The 20,415-nt window shown below is 40.8% G+C and overlaps 1 protein-coding gene across 2 annotated transcripts in view; it reads right to left on the reverse strand.

The window, feature by feature from the left end:
- The window catches only part of rptor (regulatory associated protein of MTOR, complex 1), a 198,889-nt gene that overhangs the window by 66,190 nt on the left and 112,284 nt on the right, over positions 1–20,415 (reverse strand). For both annotated transcript variants that reach the window (XM_083905920.1, XM_083905919.1), the window contains exons 11-16: positions 18,027–18,102; positions 13,841–13,942; positions 7,845–7,928; positions 7,451–7,561; positions 6,547–6,621; positions 6,297–6,362 (exon numbers count right to left, since the gene is read on the reverse strand). In XM_083905920.1, the coding sequence (XP_083762046.1) occupies positions 6,297–6,362; positions 6,547–6,621; positions 7,451–7,561; positions 7,845–7,928; positions 13,841–13,942; positions 18,027–18,102 (514 nt within the window). The remainder of the gene's footprint in view (positions 1–6,296; positions 6,363–6,546; positions 6,622–7,450; positions 7,562–7,844; positions 7,929–13,840; positions 13,943–18,026; positions 18,103–20,415) is intronic.

The following is a 20,415-nucleotide window of genomic DNA, read 5'->3' on the forward strand; positions in this document are numbered from 1 at the left end:
AGTAAGAAAATCTGCATTAGCAGACGCTAATGAAGGCCTGGAATTACTTGGACTAGTAACTCAACATAATGTGCACTCTCTGCCCACTTTTATTGATGCAGCCCACGACAAGCGCTCTGCTGCATAATGTTCCTTTGTACGGCTCGTAATGTTCTTTCAAAGTTCCTCTGGAGGTGTTAATGACACTATACCAGGTCTCCGTTTATATTATCTATCATGATACGCGTATAAAAACACAACGCCATTGCAAACGGCGACCTCAGTGATAATACCGCTGCCCTGCACCAAAAGCCCATTGAGAAAATTGGCGTTTTTCACTTTAGCCTTCACGTTTGCGGTCGTGGCGAATTTGCGTCGTTTCATTTGAATCAGTACGAAGGATTTCAAACACCAAAGTCGCAAGATTACGCCTTTGAATGTGTTCACGGAGGCAGAAGTGGATGGAAAACCCCTGTGTGCTGTGATGTCAAAATCACCGATTTTCTCTATGGGCTTTGGTGCAAGTTTAGAAACTCACAAAACGTCGTCTGAACAGCAGATATAAATATATTTAAGATATTCTCAACATACACGGATACTATTAGGTTAGTTAAGTAGCTAAAATCTGTTTTTATTCCCCCTTCTGTCCCCACTGGCAGGGACTTTAACTAGCTTCATGCTAATGGCCGCGCGCTCCGTCTCTGCCCGGTGCCTCACAAAGGCCTGGAATTACTTGTACTAGTAACTCAACATAATGTGCACTCTCTGCTCACTTTATTGATGCAGCCGACTACAACTGTTCTGCTGCAAAATGTTCCTTTGTAAGGCTCGTAATGGTCCGTATTTGCTCTAGCTTCCTGAGGAGGCGCTAATGACCACTATAAAGTTGCTGTTTTCAATTTTTCTCACTATATGTTTGTCAATGAAGTGGAAAAAAAAAACCAATAAAAGGCAAATTTATGAAAACACCACAGCGTCAATAATATACACACTGGTCACTCTCCTGCACCAAAGTCCATAGAGAAAATAGCGTTTTTTAGCTTGCGGGGACATGGGAGCTGCTGGTCTACTGCCGCCGCGTTTAGCAAGTTTTTGACTCACTAAATCGCTGACTCTGATTTAAGTGAATCAGAACCATAATTTTTAAACTCTGAAGTCACAAAATAAAACATTTGAACATATTGATTTAGAGGCTAACGCACGGTGCGTTTCCATGGCGACTGACTGGAAAAAGACGAGCGTGACACCTAATTACGTGCCGGGGTTAGGGTTAGTCACCGGAGTCCAGGCACCGTTTACCAGTTAGCTCCTTTAGCGCCGCTAGCGCCCCTACAGTCGAACCAGCGTACCTTTGTACCTCGTATATGTGCTGCTGTTTTTAACATTTAGCGCTACTTTAGAGACTCATTTTAACAATCGATGGGTCACGTAAACATGACGTCACGCATCTTTTTCAGGTCAGTCGTCATGGAAATACGCCGTGTGCCATTTAAGCCGCTAACCGCCGTTGACCGCCGCTAACGTGCCCTGTACTAATTACTTACCATTACTTACTTATTAATATGTTACTTAATATTAACTGATTTTCTCTATGGACTTTGGTACAGGGAGAAAGAGCTTCATAAATGTCAGTTTCCAGCCACAAAATGTTGTCTAACAGTGAGCTAAAGCGGCTAATATACTCTTAAGCTATCGTAGACGTATAAAGATGTAGATTCTATACATTGAGTCTTCTGTAAAGTGGCTATAAAACCATTTTTCCCACCCTTCTGTCCCCGCTGGCAGCCATTTTGTCTCATTTGATGCAAATGGCCGCTCTCTCTCACAGTGCGGTGGCGGGTGAAGTCGTCGTTGGTTAATGTGACACCACCTGAACTATCACTTTAATAAAGGTAGAATTCACAACCGGGCTGCGGTAATGGCCCGCAGGAAATTCACTTCACTACACCAACAGCCATATTAGGGGCCATTCACACGAGCAGATATCCATTATTTTTAAATGGAGAAGCAGCACAACTTTTAAGCGATACTGATGCAACACAACTTCGGCTTGTGGAGCACCTGTGTCCGTCTGACTCGAAACTTTTTTTCAAATGCAACAAGAATGCAATAAAAATGCAATAAAAATTAACCTCTGGACATGCTGAGGTTTTCTTTGTACACTTAGATCAAGCAGAAAAGTAGAAAAGAGCGAAGTGCTGGAAATAAATTTGACTTGATTTTTTTCCTCTCTGGAGGGCAAGTGAGTCGTGTCAGGGAGGTCGAGTGAACTGCCAGAACTCTCTCGTGCTATCATTGTGCGTGTGTTCCAGTTGCTTGGTAACGAAAAGGTGCCTGATAAATAAAGTTATTTATATGTTTTTAACAGAAATAATATTGTTTTTCATTAAACCCGGGGAACCTTTAAAAACACTTGAAGGCAGCGAGTAAACTTTAACTGAGAACCCTGAACTTCTTTTCAGGTAAAAACCAGATTTGAGTGAGTTTTTCAGGCTTACGCCAAAGAAGGTGGCCAAAACTGCATTAAATGAATACATTTTTTATTTCGAAATGTTCCGCTTTTAACCAAACTTGTTACACTTGTTGCTCTCATGATTCCAAACGAATTTCCGATGTACTTCCATTAGCTCCGCCCACCCAGAAGTCGGCCATTTTGGAAAAACAAAAATAGCTATTCTACACATTTGAACAAACTCATCCTAGCACGTTAGAGCTAGCCGCGTCAAACTTGGTCCATATCTTCTTAATAAGTTAATGATTAAAAGCTATCAAAGGATTTTCTCTACGTCAAAAATTGGCCAGAAGTCGGCCATTTTGGAAAAACAAAAATGGCTAGTCTACACATTTGAACTAACTCGTCTTAGCACGTTTAAGCTAGCTGTGTCAAAATGTCCATATCTTCTTAATAAGTAAATGATTACAAGTTATCAAAGGATTTTCTCTACGTCAAAAAGCGTGGCCTCAGTGCTCAGACAAATTTGGCGTTAAAATGGCAGAAAAACAACTAAGGAAGTGTTTGAATAAGGTGCTTCTACACTAGCTTCTGCATTCAAATTGTGCTATTTTCTTTCCTATATTCCACTCTTACATCAGTGGTACAAGCTAGCGCCACCTTCCTGTCCAATCAGCACGAGGCTTCTTGTCCCAGACTCCTCCTCACTTCTCTGTGCCAGCATATTTACATTTGTCTGGTCTTTAGGTTACGTTTGTTGAGTTGTTTCGCCCTCGCACTGTTGTTGTTGACGTCTCTCACCTGTTTCGTGCTGCTTCACGTTAAAATAAAGAAAGACTGAGGTTCAACTCGCGAACAAATCTTTTATCAGGAATGAGATGAAGTAAACGCGTCCCTGTATTTTTTGCTGTACGTGCCATAGGATCAGCTCTGAGAGCAGGAATACGAGGACGTGACACGCTCACAACAACAACAACAGCAAAACCGCAGTAATGAGCGCTGTTGTTGAAAGTATAGAGGGATAAATAATAGAGATGTTGAGCGGGCAGAGTCTCTCTCTTTCTCTTTCTGTATTGTCGACTATCATCTATTATTCACAAGCCTGTGCGAGAGGTAGAGGCACTAAGTACACAGTGGTATGGGAGGCTGAAAAAAAAAAAAAGAAATGGTGTGTTTCTGAGCCTGAAAGCACATATAGCTGCTCTGATTTGTTAAAATTGTATGATGTCAAGCGAGAGAAGGACTGTGAGGTAAAGTTACTGCAGACAGAAAGAAAAAAAAAAGGAGGAGGAGGGATGGTAATAAATAATATCAAAGAGAAGAAAGAAGTATATATTCTCACTGTTCGTCTGTTAATTAAACATTTAAAGAACAGTCTCTCTATCGCTAAGTTACTTACAATCCGAGTATCCAAACAGGGCCTCAAAAAAATTCCTAACGTTTTCAGGCTTAGTCAAAGTTTCTTGAGGAATCTTTGGGAAATTTTTGACGAGAGAAAGTGCTAAATGCTAAGTGTCTAAGTCGCACATGGTTGTTCCTATTTTAACCAAACTTGGTACACTTGTTGCTCTCATGATTCAAAACAAATTTCCAATGTACTTCCATAAACTCCGCCTACCCAGAAGTCGGCCATTTTGAAAAACAAAAACGGCTAGTCGAGCGCGTTTAAGGTAGCCGCGTCAAACTCGGTCCAAATGTTCTCGACAAGTTAATGACTAAAAGTTATCAAAAGGCAGAGGCCTCAGCGCTCAAAACAAAGTTGACGTTAAAATGGCAGGACAACGTCTTTAAAATTCTTCTTTTTGAAAGCTTGTTGATGTGTCCCATGCTAATAAGTGGGTTGTTGTCAGGCTAGCTAACAGCACTAGCATAGAAGTATAACCTGAGGCTATCATATGAGCTGAACTTTTCTATGATACAGTTCCTCATTAGGGATGGAAAATGGTTCCTGTTCAAGAATCAAAGCCACCATTTTGTCTGCCAAAAATACACAATAGTCCGAGAAACGACGTCACAGCAGTTTCGTGTGGCCGTGCTTTTACGAACGCGAAACGACGCGACTGATAACAAGGTAAAAAAAAAAAAACCTTTAATCCACCTGTAATATCGTAAATAAACAGAGGGACAGTTGGAGTTCACTGCAGGTTACGCTAACTGTCAGACGCGGACCAAAATCACAACAACTCTCTGGTTTGGTCAGTTTTCACTCCTGGCCGACCCTCAGGAGCACACGCGTGTCTCGTGTTTGTGTTTACTCCGCGAGATGACAAGCGACCTCATCCCCGAAACATCGAACCCGGCGGATGTTTGATCAGCGTCAGACACAAAAAGGGCTTCGGGGGATTGAACGGCGGAGGCCCCGGCAGCAGAGCAGAGTGACACTTGTGGTGATAGAGTGTCACCGCGCAGGTGGCTGCGACAGAGACGGAGATTATGGAAGGGAACTGTCACTGACAAAAATGTCACATATCCAATATCTCACCGGAAACACACAAAAGGCCAGAGAGTCATGTCTCAAAGTGACAGCTGAGCCCCTGAAAGAACCTGCCCGTGATTCTGGAGAAGGAAATAAATGCGCACATTAGCGATGTTCATAAGTCACGAGTGTAATTAGCAGCTGCAACGGTTCATGCTCACTTTATTTGTATTTTTGCAACTTTTTGGTATTAAGTGTTCCGCGCCACAAGATAAGTGATGTTTGTCTGTGTTAACGTAAAACAAAAACACAGGCTAGCTAACCGTCACAAGCCCCAAGTTAGCTCAGAGGCTAGCAACAGTTAGCAGGCGTCAACACAACAAAGCAGGACTGTTTGAGGTGTGAATGAACTTCTTAATTGTATTTTTGCAACATTTCGGTATTAGTGTTCCGCCCCACTTGATACGTGATGTTTGTCTGTGTTAACGTCAAGCAAATCCACAGGTTAGCTAACTGTCACTAGCCCCAAGTTAGCTCAGAGGCAAGCGACAGCTAACAGGCGTCAACACAACAAAGCAGGACTTCTTGAGGTGTGAATGAACTTCTCCTTTGTATTTTTGCAACATTTCGGTATTAGTGTTCCGCCCCACAAGATACGTGATGTTTGTCTGTGTTATCGTACAGCAAAAATACAGGTTAGCTTACTGTCACTAGCCCCAAGTTAGCTCACTGTCACTAGCCCCACGTTAGCTCAGAGGCAAGCGACAGCTAACAGGCGTCAACACAACAAAGCAGGACTTTTTGAGGCGTGAATGAACTTCTCCTTTGTATTTTTGCAACATTTCGGTATTATGTGATGTTTGTCTGTGTTAACGTAAAACAAAAACACTAATTGTCACTAGCCCCAAGTTAGCTCAGAGGCTAGCGACAGTTAGCAGGTACTCTTACACAACAAAGCAGTACTTTTTGAGGTGTGAATGAACTTCGTATTTGTATTTTTGCAACGTTTTGGCATTAGGTGTTCCACCCCACAGGATACGTGATGTTTGTCTTCTGTTTACGTAAATTAAAAACACAGGTTAGCTAAATTTCACTCGCCACAAGTTAGCTCAGAGGCTAGCGACAGTTAACAGGCGTCAACACAACAAAGCAGGACTTTTTGCGGTGTGAAGGAACTTCGTACAACTATACGGATGTATAGCACGTGCACAGTCGTAGCTCAGACCTAACTGGAACTTTTAGTCTCTTTCAATTCCCTTTTTCTCCCCTCTTTCGTTTACCTCTCTATTTAAATGTCTTTAATGTGTTTTTATTATGCCCTTTAAATCTTTAATGCTGCTGCTGCTGCTGTATTCTATTTTTATTGTAGATGTGCTTTATAAATAAACCTTCATCTGACTTCCTGTTGCTGCAGAGTACACACACACACACACACACACACACACGTACCTGTCCTGTGTTGTAGCTGTTGACAATAACAGCCAGTATGAAGACGGCCATCGTCCGATGTTCGGCCTGAAAACATAGAGAGATGTCATTTTTAAATCAAAGTGTTATGTTTTCTTATTAAAAGTGGTTGAACTGTGAGGAAAAAAAACAGAAAAAAAATGTTGATTCAAGAGTCAATGTCACAATAATAAAAGGAGCTTTAGGGGTCACCGTGTTCATAAAGACGTCAAGAAGACGTGTTGATACTCACCGGCATGTAACTGTCGGCCAAAACTGACAGGAAGTACTTGTGTCCGTTGTCTTTTACCAGGTCGGCTTGACACGACTGCAGAGAAAGAGAAAGAGAGAGAGATTGATTTTAATAACGACTGACAAGAGGCGGACCTGACCCGTAGTGATGAAGGTTAGAGGAGCAGTCGTGGCCTGTCGAGGGAACTTACAACATATGGAAGAGGATTCGGGCCACACAGGAAAAAATATTTGAGTTCTAACTTTAAACTCCGAGTTTAAAGTCATAATTCTGAGAATAAAGTCATAATTCTGAGTTTAAAGTCAGAATTATGAGAATTAGGTCAAAATTATGAGTTTTAAATTCAGAATTATAAGAATAAAGTCAGAATTCTGAGTTTTAAAGTGAGAATTCTGTGAATAAAGTCAGCATTTTGAGAATAAAGTCAGAATTCTGAGAATGAAGTCAAAATTCTGAGTTTTAACGTCAGAATTCCGAGTTTTAAGTTAGAAATTCTGAGTTTAAAGTCAGAATTCTGAGAATAAAGTCAAAATTCTGAGTTTTAAAGTCAGAATTCTGAGATTAGTCAGAAATTCTGAGTTTAAAGTCAGAAATCAAATATTTATTTCCTGTGTGGCCCTAATCCTCTTCCGTACGTACACAATGCCTCATTTTATATTTCCTTATTTTTTTTTGTAAATTTACATTTTAAACTAAACCCAAACTTCCTTGACTCATTCCTTTTATTATTATTTACTGAATAATGACGTTAAAAAGGCCAGTGGGGAAAGATAAAAGGGAAACATAATATACATCATAAACACATTTATGTTGTAATCAGTAGATAATCACTGAATAATAACAGGGTTTTTTTCATAATAACTGGAACAAAGAGGCGATTGGATGAGTGTTTTAGAGAACTTACACTGTCCACAGCCAGGATTTTAGCCCAGATGAAAACCAGCAGTGGCCTCAGCTCTCTGGCTGAACTCTGCAGCAGCTTTAATACGTAAGGAAAGATCCCCACAGACAGAGCCTGGAAACACACACACACACACACACACACAGGATTAACTCTGGCAATAATGTGAGTTAATAGTCCAAATATCAGCTGTTCAGAGAGCAGTAAGGAGAAGATAAAGGTGCTGTTTGTGAATACTAAACACCTTTAAACACGACTCTGTGTCGGGATGGAGGCAGAGATTCTCCCCCCCACACACATGTAGCAGGTAAAACTACCTCGGTTGCCATGGATACACACTTTATTTCAGAAATCCATCAAGGTCAGACGGTACAACACAAGAGAGGGGTGAACGCACCAGACTGACGGCCCACGGTCCCAGGTCCAGGAAGCGTCCGAGCAGGTCCAGAGCGCGGAGACGATGCACCTGGCTGAGCAGGACCTGAAAGAGGGGGTTCAGAGGTCAGAGGTCAGAGGTCAGCGAGGCCCCGCGCGCCCGTGAAGTGAGAGGAAGCCGGCGATCAAAGGCAGAGGATGAGGGACAGCAGGGGGAAGTGAAGAGAGGAGGAGGAGGAGGAGGTGAAGGGAAACAGGTGGCTCTCCCACTGCTGCTGCCAACACACAGCACCAGGTCCAACTTGTTTACTCCTCTCAGTGTATGTGTGTGTGTGCGTAGGTGTGTAGGTGCGCCCACATTTCTGCCGTTTCACTTGTTTTCACTTGTGTGTATACATTCTAAAAGTTTATAGCGATGCCAAAGCGGGCATCACGACGTAGTCGTTCCGGCCCAAAAAAAAAAAAAGAAAAAAAAAGAAGAAGAAGGAGGACTATTTGTGACGCGAGCTAAAAACGTCGTGGCTATACTGCAGACGGCAGCACAGGCGCCGTGTGAGCGCTGGACGCGTCGCTATCCCCATGCGACTGTCCCACAGTGTGTGTGGGAACAAGCATATGGAAGAACCCAGGTCCACACACACACACACACACACACACACACAGAGTGTATTCTTAGAATCCTGCGTGACTTAAAGCTGGTGCGTGACCACACAAACAGGAGGAGGACGGGGGAACACCAGCCCCCGGTGTTACCTCCTGCTCTAGAGGAAGATTCGTGGAAACACAGGACTGTGTGCGTGTGCGCGGCAAAGGTCGGCCAATAGGCGGACCTCGGATCAAGATCCGGAAAACCTAGACCTCATTGGTAAACTAGAAAAGCACTCTGAGAGCGCAGTCCTACGACCCCCACCACCACTACGGATCACGCCCAAAATGTAATCATTTGTTCCTGGTCCCATTGAGGACATTTCGTGAAAAATTTAGTCCAAATCCGTCCGTGACTTTTTGAGTTATTTGGATTTCGGATTGTTTTAGCTTCTTAAATGTGAATATTTACCTAATTTCTTTGCTCCACATCACAAAGAAATCATTAAAACTGAATCATTTCCTCCAAGTTAGCTCAGAGACTAGCGACAGTTAGCAGGCGTCAACACAACAAAGCGGGATTTTTGAGGCGTGAATGAACTATCGTTTTCGTATTTTTGCAACGTTTTGGTATTAAGTGTTCCACCCGACAAGATATGTGATGTTTGTGTGTGTTAACGTAAAACAAAACTACAGGTTAGCTTACTGTCACTAGCTCCAAGAGGTTAGCTCAGAGGCTAGTGATAGTTACCAGGCGTCAACACAACAAAGCAGGACTTCTTTTTGCAGTGTAAATGAACTTCGTACAACTGTACGGATGTGTCTAATGACATCCGACGAAACAATTACGAAAATAATCGTTAATTTTGCAGCTCTAGTCCACGATACCAATAATATCGCGATACAGCAATTCCGTACAAGACAATCGTATCGCGGTACGCCGCGATTATCCGTCAAAAGTGCAGGATTTCACTATTTATTCACAACACGGAGAACAAAGGTCATAACGTCTACGTATTAAAACGTGGACGGAGCAACTCTTAGCGTAGATTTCTCCGTTTCGGATCTCAGCTTGAGGAAATCGCTATAGTAACTCACTGCATTTGATACGCAAACACACACAGTATGCATATTTTATGCACTGTAATTCGTATTTGTGTAACACCGGACGCCAAGTGATGAGTAAGCACACACTACTGTATGATCATACTGTGTGTGTGTGTGTGTGTGTGAGGTGACGCGCCGCTGTTACTGTAAACATCACAACACGGAGAGAGTGAGACGCTGTAAATAAAAGCAGGTGATCGTTCACCGGATGGAGCGGCTGTTGTCAAGACAACGTCGCACTGCGTCTCTCTCTCTCCTCTTCCTGGTCCTCTCCCTGCGCTCATTTCATTAAAGAGCATTATTGATGGATTACGCTGCGTTACACCTCCCCTCCCCCCCCATCCCCCCCCGCGCTTTTTTTTTTCTTGGCCTCGTCGCTCTTTGCATGTTTTTAAAAACGAGATTAAAACTTTGCCACCCGATCGTAAATCCTCCGAGAGCCTGAGAAAGAGCGACCCATGTGGCCTCCAGATTATTTCACCCCCCCATCACAGAGTGTGAGGCTGCATCACGTTGTGTAATCTTAAAGGCTTCACTTCCTCTCTGTCCTCTCTAGAGCTGCAACTCACGATTATGTTCGTCATCGATTAATCTGTCAATTATTTTCTCCGTCAATCGCAGAAAATGTAAAAAAAAAAAAAAAAAAAAAGTTGATCAGTGTTTGTCAAACCTGGAAATGACCATGTTCTCCAACGTCTTGTTTTTTTTTCGGAGCAAAGAAACAAAGAAAATATTATTATATTGTTATAATATATATCACATTTAAGAAGCTGAAACTATCAGAAATCTAGTTTTAATCATGAAAAAAGCTTCGAACCGATGAATTGTTTCAGCTAACAACTATAACTACTACACTCTTAGAAATAAAAGTGCTAAGTAGAACCATTCTTCGGCTTGTCCTCATAGGAGAACCCTTTTTGGCTCCAGGTATAACCTTTTGGAGGGTTCTACCAAGAACCCTTTTGGAGGGTTCCACCAAGAACCCTTTTGGAGGGTTCTACCAAGAACCCTTTTGGAGGGTTCCACCAAGAACCAAATGGTTTTTTTCAGAAGCAAATGGTTCCAGGTAGAACCTCGGCCCTTCTAGAAGGACTTTTTGGAACCCTTACTTCTAAGAGTGTGGATGGATGGATGGATAGATGGATAGATGGATAGATAGATCGACTCTTAGAAATACAAGTGCTAAGTCGAACCATATAAGGTTCTTCGGCTTGTCCTCATAGGAGAACCCTTTTTGGCTCCAGGTAGAACCTTCTTATAAAGATTCCACCTGAGGGTTCCACCTAAACCCTTTATTCAGGAAAGGGGTTTTAAATAGTTCTCTGGATCAAAATGGTTCTTACTGGAACCATTAGTGTTAGCAAGAACCCTTGAAAAACCCTTTCTTCTGGAAAGGGTTTTTCAGAAGCAAATAGTTCCAGGTAGAACCTCAGCCCTTGTAGAAGAACCCTTTTGGAACCCTTATGTCTAAGAGTGTGGATGGATGGATGGATGGATGGATACACTCTTAGAAATAAATGTTCTAAGTACAACCATATAAGGTTCTTCAGCTTGTCCTCATAGGAGAACCCTTTTTGGCTTCAGGTAGAACCTTTTTTACAAAGGTTCCACCTGGAACCCTTTTTAAACTCTTTATTCAGGAAAGAGTTTTTCAGAAGTAAATGGTTCCAGGTAGAACCTCGGCCCTTGTAGAAGAACCCTTTTGGAACCCTGATTTCTAAGAGTGAACTGAGCCTAACCCTCAACTTAAACCTAATTCTAACCTTTAAAACCAGGTGTTAACCAAAAAAAGCCATCTTCATTTACTCTTCACCACAAGCGTTCCATTAACGATGATGCCCAAAGTATTAAATAAACCTTGTGGTTGCAGAGATTTTGAAATTTCCAAGCAAAACACTCTTAAATGTCCTTATTCCCGAAGTTTTTTTTATCCTCACAGATAGACATAGACTAAACCCCAACTTTAACCTGACTACAATCCAAATCCAGAGCTGAAAACACAACCAGGACCAGGTTTTTGGTCAGTGTTTATACCAGTACACACACACACACACACACACACAGTGGGCTTTTAACGGGCCCCGACAGAACTGCTGTATGGATGGGGCTGAGGCTCGCACATCGCTGAGTCAGCAGGAAATTACCATTTAACATGGACAGCAGCGCACAATGCTACTACACTGTGATATAATACAACAGCACAACTGTACACCCCCCAGGGAACACGCCGACTGCTGTAAGTCAACAGCTGACACACACACACACAGGCAACATTTCATCCCAATTAAAGCATCTGAAAAAAAAGAAATAAATAAGGATTTATTTAACACCACTCCATGAACACAGGAGACGCCGCACTCTCGTCCCCGTCTCTGGGTTTAAATTGGCCGGTAAATGCTGAGCTCAGTTTGTGAGAAGGAATTCAAAGAGGTGACCCGGAGAGGAGCAGGAGGAGTGAGAGCGTCTGGTGTACGGGAGTAAAAAAAAATGAAGATAAAGGGAGCAGCGAGAGAGGCGATTACCCTTTAAAGCATCGTTGCAATGATCCTCGGTCGCTAACGGTTGACCCCCCCGCCCCCCGCGGCAGGTGATGTGTGAGTTTAATCAGACGTTTGGAAATCAGGGCATTTCATGCAAAATGGAACAACCCTGGCTTCACCTGTGCCAGTTCTCTGCTCCATAAACGCTGCACCACCACCACCACCACCGTCACTGCTGCTCTATTAAAACAATCCTTCAGTTTAAAGCGGCTCAAGTGTTGATGATGCACCACATCTGATAAAAGAGCGTTTTAAACGACCGAGCGTCGTTACTGCAGAAGACGCTCTCTGTTCTTCGCTCTCATCGGACTCTCGTCGTCTATTCACTGCCATTGTTTTTCAAATGAAAAGGAAATCTGCTGCAGTGCAGACGCTCGGTTACCTTGAGACTGAACGTGAGTAAACACAGTCATCGTGGGAGGAAATGGACACATGGACTTTTTACTTATATATACTCTGTATATAAGTACATATATACTGTATTTAAAGTACTTATATACTGTGTTTAAAGTACTTATATACTGTATATAACCTCTTGTCAACAACTGTGAGGTTTTTTTGCATCTGTTTGAAACACTGGAGCTTGAAACTTGAAAACTTACTAAGTCGTCAGTAACTAAGTAATCAGTCAGTAACTATGTCAGTCGGTAACTGAGTAAATCAGCTAGTCAGTAACTAACTCAGTAAGTCGGTATTAACTAACTTGGTAAGTCAGTTAGTAACCAACTAACTCAGTAAGTCAGTCAGTAACTGAGTAAGTCAGTCAATAACTCAGTCAGTAAATCAGTAATTAAGTCAGTCAGTAACTAAGTCAGTCAGTCAGTCAATAACTCAGTCAGTCAGTAAATCAGTAATTAAGTCAGTCAGTAACTAAGTCAGTCAGTCAGTCAATAACTCAGTCAGTCAGTAAATCAGTAATTAAGTCAGTCAGTAACTAAGTCAGTCAGTCAGTCAATAACTCAGTCAGTCAGTAAATCAGTAATTAAGTCAGTCAGTAACTAAGTCAGTCAGTCAGTCAATAACTGAGTAAGTCAGTCAGTAACTAAGTCAGTAAATCAGTAATTAAGTCAGTCAGTAACTAAGTCAGTCAGTCAGTCAGAAACTGAGTAAGTCAGTCAGTAACTAAGTCAGTAAATCAGTAATTAAGTCAGTCAGTAACTAAGTCAGTCAGTCAGTCAATAACTCAGTCAGTAACTAAGTCAGTCAGTAAATCAGTAATTAAGTCAGTCAGTCAGTCAAGAACTCAGTCAGTAATTAAGTCAGTCAGTCAATCACTCAGTCAGTAACTAAGTCAGTCAGTCAGTAACTAAGTCAGTCAATAACTGAGTAAGTCAGTCAGTAACTAAGTCAGTCAGTCAATAACTCAGTCAGTAACTAAGTCAGTCAGTCAGTCAATCAGTAATTAAGTCAGTCAGTAACAGAATAGGTCAGTCAGTAACTGAGTAAGTCAGTAACTGTGTCAGTAAGTCAGTCAGTAACTCAGTAATCGGTCAGTAACTCAGTCAGTAACCGTGTCAGTGGGTTAGTAACTAAGTCAGTCAGTCAGTCTTTTAATGACTTCAGTGACTTTAGAGTGAATATGTTTAATGATAAAGGTGTCAGTGATGTTTACTGCACAGATTAACCTCTGTCAACCACAGAGAGACAGTTTACTGCAGTGCACTGTGTTTTCCAACAGCAGGCGCTAGACTCCAGCAACAACACACCGGTACAGCAGTGTGTGTGTGTGTGTGTGTGCATGCATGTGTGTGTGTGTGTGTGTGTGTGTGCGTGTGTGTGTTCATACCTGCAGTACAATAGGAAGCTGCTCAGGAGGATTCCTGTTCTCCACGCCCATCGTCAACCAAACCTGAAAGGCCGTGAGCTGCTCTGCGAAGAAAGGACTGTGCTGTGGACATCAATCACACACACACACACACACACGGTTATTAAAGACATTATTGTGCTTATTCACACACACACACACACACACACACACACACACACACACACTCGCCCATCACTCCACAAAAGCCCCGACACAACGAGCTCAGGAGTGACACTGCAATGCAGTAACGGCATAAATCCCGATCTTTCATGATCACCTTCCCTTCCCTTTCTCTCACTCTCTGCTGCCACGGCAGTTTGTCTGATTGATCGACCGCCGGCTGCCCGGAGGTTTGATCGCCGGGCGTTAATAATGCGGCGGGAATTATGACAGCGCTGGATGGATGCGGAGAAGAGGAGGACGAGGCCGAATATCAACGCTCCTCCAACGAACGCGTGCATAATCGAGCGTCAGCGCTACGCATCGCGCCAATTACGGCTGATTATCCACAATTTTTCTCGCACCGCGACTTTACCGTTGTCCGTTTGTTTACCCGGCTTCAGGAGAAAGAGACGGGGTAATTACAACCAGGAAGAAAACAGGCGGAAAAATAGCTTTAAGCCAGAGGCAAAAAACTGCACTTAATGATAACAAATGAGCAGCAAACTCAAGTGCAATTTAAGGGATTGTGCAAAACTGCCCCGAGTTTGTTTACTGCCGTGTTCACTGGTGAATGTTATCACCTTTTTTTTTTTTTTTTTAAACTTGTTTATAAGCTATTTTTACTCTTCATGACAACTTTACACTGTGAAAGTTTAAGCATTTAACTCTTTAACTAAGTCTATATCCAAAACACGTTCAAATATGGTTTACGTCTGGTTTACAAATGCCAAAGTGTCTCCAAACAGAAGGAGAATTCAACACGTGAAGACGTGAGGGGAAATATTTATGAGGAGGATACGGAGGAGGGTTAGTGCCACGTGTGAATGTTTCTTTGGGAAACAAAATCATTTTAAAAGGAAAACAATAGAACCCTGAGATTATAGTCTAAGAACATAACAAAATAAATAAATCAGACAAAGAAAAATCTATATTATGAGATTACAGTCACATTTTTTCCCAAAATTCTGATAAAAATGTAAAAATCGGACTAGGAAAAATCAATATTCTGAGATTACAGTCAGACTTCTCCCCACAATTCCGAGATTCAAGTCAAGACGTTTTACAGGAAATCTGAGATCATAGATTATTGCTGGATTTCTATGGAAGTCATAATTCTGAGAAAAAAAAATCAAAAATTGGACAGAAAAATTAATTTTATGAGATTATAGGCGTATTTTTCCCCAGAATTGTGAGATTCAAATCAGAACTTTCACATTAAAGTCAAAATTCAGATAAAAATTCAAAAATCGAACGAGGAAAAAGCAATATTCTGAGATTACAGTCAGACTTCTCCCCATAATTCCGAGACTAAAGTCAAGACTTGTTACCGGAAATCTGAGATTAAAGATTCTTACTGAAATTCCGTTATGAAATTCATAATTCTGAGAAAAATTGGACAGAAAAATCAATATTTTATGTTTTATATATATATATATTATAGTCAGAATTTTCCCCCAGAATTCTGAAATTAAAAACCTGAATATTCACATTAAAGTCAAAATTTGGATTAAAAAAATTGGATTAGGAAAAATCAATATTCCGAGATTCCAGTTAGATTTCCCCAGAATTCCAAGTATAAAGCCAGAATTCTGAGATTAAATCAGCGTTTTCCTCTCAGATTTCTAAAACTAAAGTCAAAATTATGATTTTCTCAGAACTCGGACTTTAAGAAACAAATAAAGTCAAAATTCTGAGATCTAAATCAGTCTTTCTCTCAGATTTCTTAGATCAAATTCAGATTTCAGAGAATAAACTCAGATAAACTCAGAGATTGGAGGCAGATAATCCACTGTGGCGACCCCTTAATAGAGAAGCATGAATCTTAGAATTCTGACTTTAATCTCACATTCTTTTTAAATTGTATTATTTATTTATGATTCTTTTATTTTTTATAATATTTCTTTTATTAATCTCCTGTCGACGTCTTCACTAATCCATACGTTGCTGGGTTTTTAACTCCTACTTGAAAACCATACATAATCTGGGCGTTTTTTTATACGACCGTTGTTTTCCCTGAGGCAACAAAAAAAAGCAGCGGTCCAGAGTCTGGAGACGGAAAATCGAGGATGGAGTGAGTAAATATCGCCAACGCTCATTAATTACCTGGAGTAGAAAATAAAGCTGAATTTGTAAGAGTTGAAGAAGGACATGAGTGCGCGGAGTTAAAGGCTCCTGATAGAAGGAGAAAGACGGAGAGAGAGAGAAGATCTCCTTCTTCTTATCGCTCCTCAGAGGCTCAATTACGCTACCGGTAAGTGTTTTTGGGGCCTGAGTGCAGGAGAAAGTATCGAGGAGGAGAGAGAACGGCTCCCAGAGGAACAATAGGGAAGATGCCCACCTCCAAACAGCCAGGTGGAGAAGTGAAGAAGGGTTAGGGTAAAAGTGCTAACATCAGGACAAGATGCTCCACCTCCACTTTTCTGATGAGTCTGAACAACATGTTGCTCTGTGTTTGTCAGGGGACGGATTATAATTCCCTGTCAGGTTAATCCCCAACCAAATAGTTGGATAATTAACCACTAATTAACTAGAATTTCTCACTTTAAAACTCTGAATTATTTTATTCTCAGAATTCTGACTTTAAACTCATAATTCTGACTTTATAACTCATAATTCTGACTTTATTTTCAGAATTTCTGACTTTAAACTCATAATTATGACTTTAAACTCAAAATTCTGACTTTAAAACTCCTAATTCTGATTTTATTCTCCTAATTCTGACTTTAAAACTCATAATTCTGACTTTTTTCTCAGATTTAATGACTTTAAACTCAAAATTCTGACTTTAAAACTCATAATTCTGATTTTATTTTCAGAAAATAACTCAGAATTATTTAATTCTCAGAATTCTGACTTTAATCTCTCCGAAATCTGACTTTAAAACTCAGAATTATTCAATTCTCCTAATTCTGACTTTAAAACTCATAATTCTGACTTTAAAACTCATAATTCTAATTTTATTCTCATAATTCTGACTTTAAACTCATAATTCTGACTTTAAAACTCATAATTCTGATTTTATTCTCCTAATTCTGACTTTAAAACTCATAATTCTGACTTTTTTCTCAGATTTAATGACTTTAAACTCAAAATTCTGATTTTGAAACTCAAAATTATTTTATTCTCAGAATTCTGACTTTAAACTCAGAATTCCCAGTTTTAAAGTCAGAATGAATTCTGAGTGTAAACACTGAGTTTATTCCCAGAATTCCGACTATAAAACTGAGAATTATTTTAACCTCAGAATTCTGACTTTAAACTCAGAATTTCTGACTTTAAAACTCAGAATTCTGAATTTATTATCAGAACTCTGAAAATTATGACTCTAAAATATTTTTTCCCATGTGGCCCTAATTCTCTTCCGTACCTTTGCTATCCTAGTAGTAGTAACGCATGTTTTCAGGGATTTTTAAGTCTTTTTTAACTCATCTACAACGACGTCTAAAATGTCAGACTCGTCTGTGCTAAAGGAGAGAAGACAAAAAAGATCGAGAATCGAATGAAGGATTTCTACTACTCACAACACAGAGAAAATTTGTGTTAGTGACCCAGAACTGTGTTTCCATTCCACTCAGCATCTCCATCACGCTCCCCTGACACGTCAGTAAATAGAACAATAAATACAGCGGTGGGCTAAAGGAGCTAAAGGAGCTAAAGGAGCTAAAGGAGCTAAAGGAGTTTTTGAGTTTGATTAGCGTTCACTTTTGGGTCAAATGACAAAGGATCATTCTCAGGTACTGTACATCATGTTCAGAAGGTTCTCCTGTAAAACTTGTTTTATTATATTGATCGTATTTAAGTGTATTTTTTGTCTCTTTTACTGTTTATTATTTATTCTGCTTGTTACGTTTCGTTCTTTTCTTTTAATACCGCCGACTCTGCACAATCATTCCGTTTACTGTAACCGTGCTAGTGTTCAAATGGCAAATAAAAAAAATGATTGAATCCAATAATAACCAATTTTTATTGGCCTGTTTTTACACACACACACACACACACTTACTCTGAAGGCGGTGCCCTCCTCGATGATGGTGGGCAGCTGAGAGAGGCAGATATCCACAGCCAGGTCCCACGCCTGCCTGCAGAGACACAAACACACACAGAAACGACATTAGATTCGTGATAAACTGGACGTTATCAGCGGTAAAACAAAAAGAAGAAGAATATATTCCCCCTTATACATATAAAACCCCTTTGTAAGATCCCAGGCTCAGGTCCTGGAGAGGGCAGCACGGAGCCTTTAATCCGGCTCTAAACAGCAGCTCCTCTCTCATGGCCATCATATCTAATTCATGATGTTATGTAACTCACATCAAACCTCATCACAGCTTCTCTGTTCTCTCCTCCACTCTCTCACTCTCTCTGCTTTTCCTTTCTTTCTTTTTCTTCTTGCAGTAAACAGAGCTCAAGTCCTGGCTTCAGTGTCAGCTCACGGTGGTGTCCTGGCTGTTATGTGGAAACCAGTGTTGTGTCAACGTACTGAACGGGGGTTTCCCAACCTCACGGTTAGGGACCAGTACTGGACCACGGGCCGGGCTAAAGCGGGCCATGAAACCAAGTAGGAAACAAAGCTGCAAGGGGGCGGTGACAGCGTCAACGTTACCACACGATGCGGTACAACTGACCGAAAAAAGACGCGCGGTGACGTCACATTTACGTGCCACGGCACCGGAGTCCAGGCACTGTTTACCAGTTAGCTCCATTGTCTGCGTTAGCTCCTTTAGCGCGGCGGTGAAATGGCGCTAACGGCGTCAACATTAACGCATGACCCGTTTCCATGACGACCGACTGCAAAAAAGACGCGCGGTGACGTCACGTTTATGTGCCGCGGCACCGGAATCCAGGCACCGTTTACCAGTTAGCTCTGTTAGCGCGGTGGTTAATGGCGCTAACAGCGTCAACGTTAACGCATGCCGCGTTTCCATGACGACCGACTGCAAAAAGACGCGCGTGACGTCACGTTTATGTGCCGCGGCACCGGAGTCCAGGCACCGTTTACCAGTTAGCGCGGAGGTGAACGGCGCTAACAGCGTCAACGTTACCGCATGACGAGTTTCCATGACGACCGACTGGAAAAAGATGCACGTAACGTCACGTTTATGTGCTGCAGCACCGGAGTCCAGTCACCGTTTAGCTCCATTAGCTCCTTTAGCGCCGTTAGCGCGCCTAGAGTCGAACTGGAGCGGTCCGTTTATTAAACGAAAAGAGCAGCGCTCTCTGCGTCGTCTTCTTCGTCCCATAATTTCTGACAGTGCTGCCCTCCAGTGTTTCGGAGGCGTAATGACTGCGACTCGCACAGATTCTATGACAACATTAGCTCAGTCCTCCATTAAAATGCATCGCAAATTACCTCATTTTCCAAAAATGTGGTCAAAGAAAATGCACCAAATGCTGTAATAATAATAATAACAATAAAAATGATAATAATATTAATACCTCTAAATCAAGAAGACAACTCAGTACAAACAAAAACATACAGAGATTTTTTTTCACACAGGTGCAGAGATTCAGAAGGTGTTAATGACAAGGTGTAAACAAACAAAAAAAAAAAAGTTGTTTTCTGTTGTTTGGGTTGTGAAGTTTATTTTGGTGTCTGTTTGTTGGAGTTGTATATAATAAAACATATGTATAATATAGACAGGTTTTTTTAAGAGGAATATGGAATTGAATTGAATTAAATAAATATACTACACATATATATATATATGTATGTATATTTATTTAATTAAATTCAATTCCATATTTCTCTTTATATAATATATATATATATACATACATACATATATATATAAATATATACACACACACATACATATATATATTCATATATATACACACATATATATACATACATACATGCATATATACACATATATACATACATGTACATATATATACATATATATATATATATATATACACATACATGTACATGTATATATTTACATATATATACTGAAAACACTCAAAACAACCAAATTGATTGTCAAAGTAATTAATATTATGTACATGTTTTGTGTTTGTGTTACTGTAGGTTTTTCTTATTTTATTGTATTTAAATGCACTTAAACTCCTTGTACGTGCAATAAATTCTGAGTCTAATAATCTATGAATCGCTGCAGCCGCAGATATCAGTCGATCACCATCAGATCTGTATATTAGCTTTAAGTCCAGAGTGTTGGCCACACGTGCAACATGTAAACAACTGCTGCTGCTGCTGTAATCAGGACAAGTGGAGGTAAATTAGAGCAGGTGGTCCACTATAAGCTCCATCAAACACTCGTTTTTAAAAAAAACTGTTTTTTAAACAACAAAAAAGGAGCAGGTGTTCACGCTGCATCAGGCATAAAAAAACAAGAAAGAAGAAGAAGGGCTTTTTACTACTTGTGGAT

This window comes from Microchirus variegatus (assembly GCF_963457635.1).
Source record: "Microchirus variegatus genome assembly, chromosome: 19".
Taxonomy (NCBI): domain Eukaryota; kingdom Metazoa; phylum Chordata; class Actinopteri; order Pleuronectiformes; family Soleidae; genus Microchirus; species Microchirus variegatus.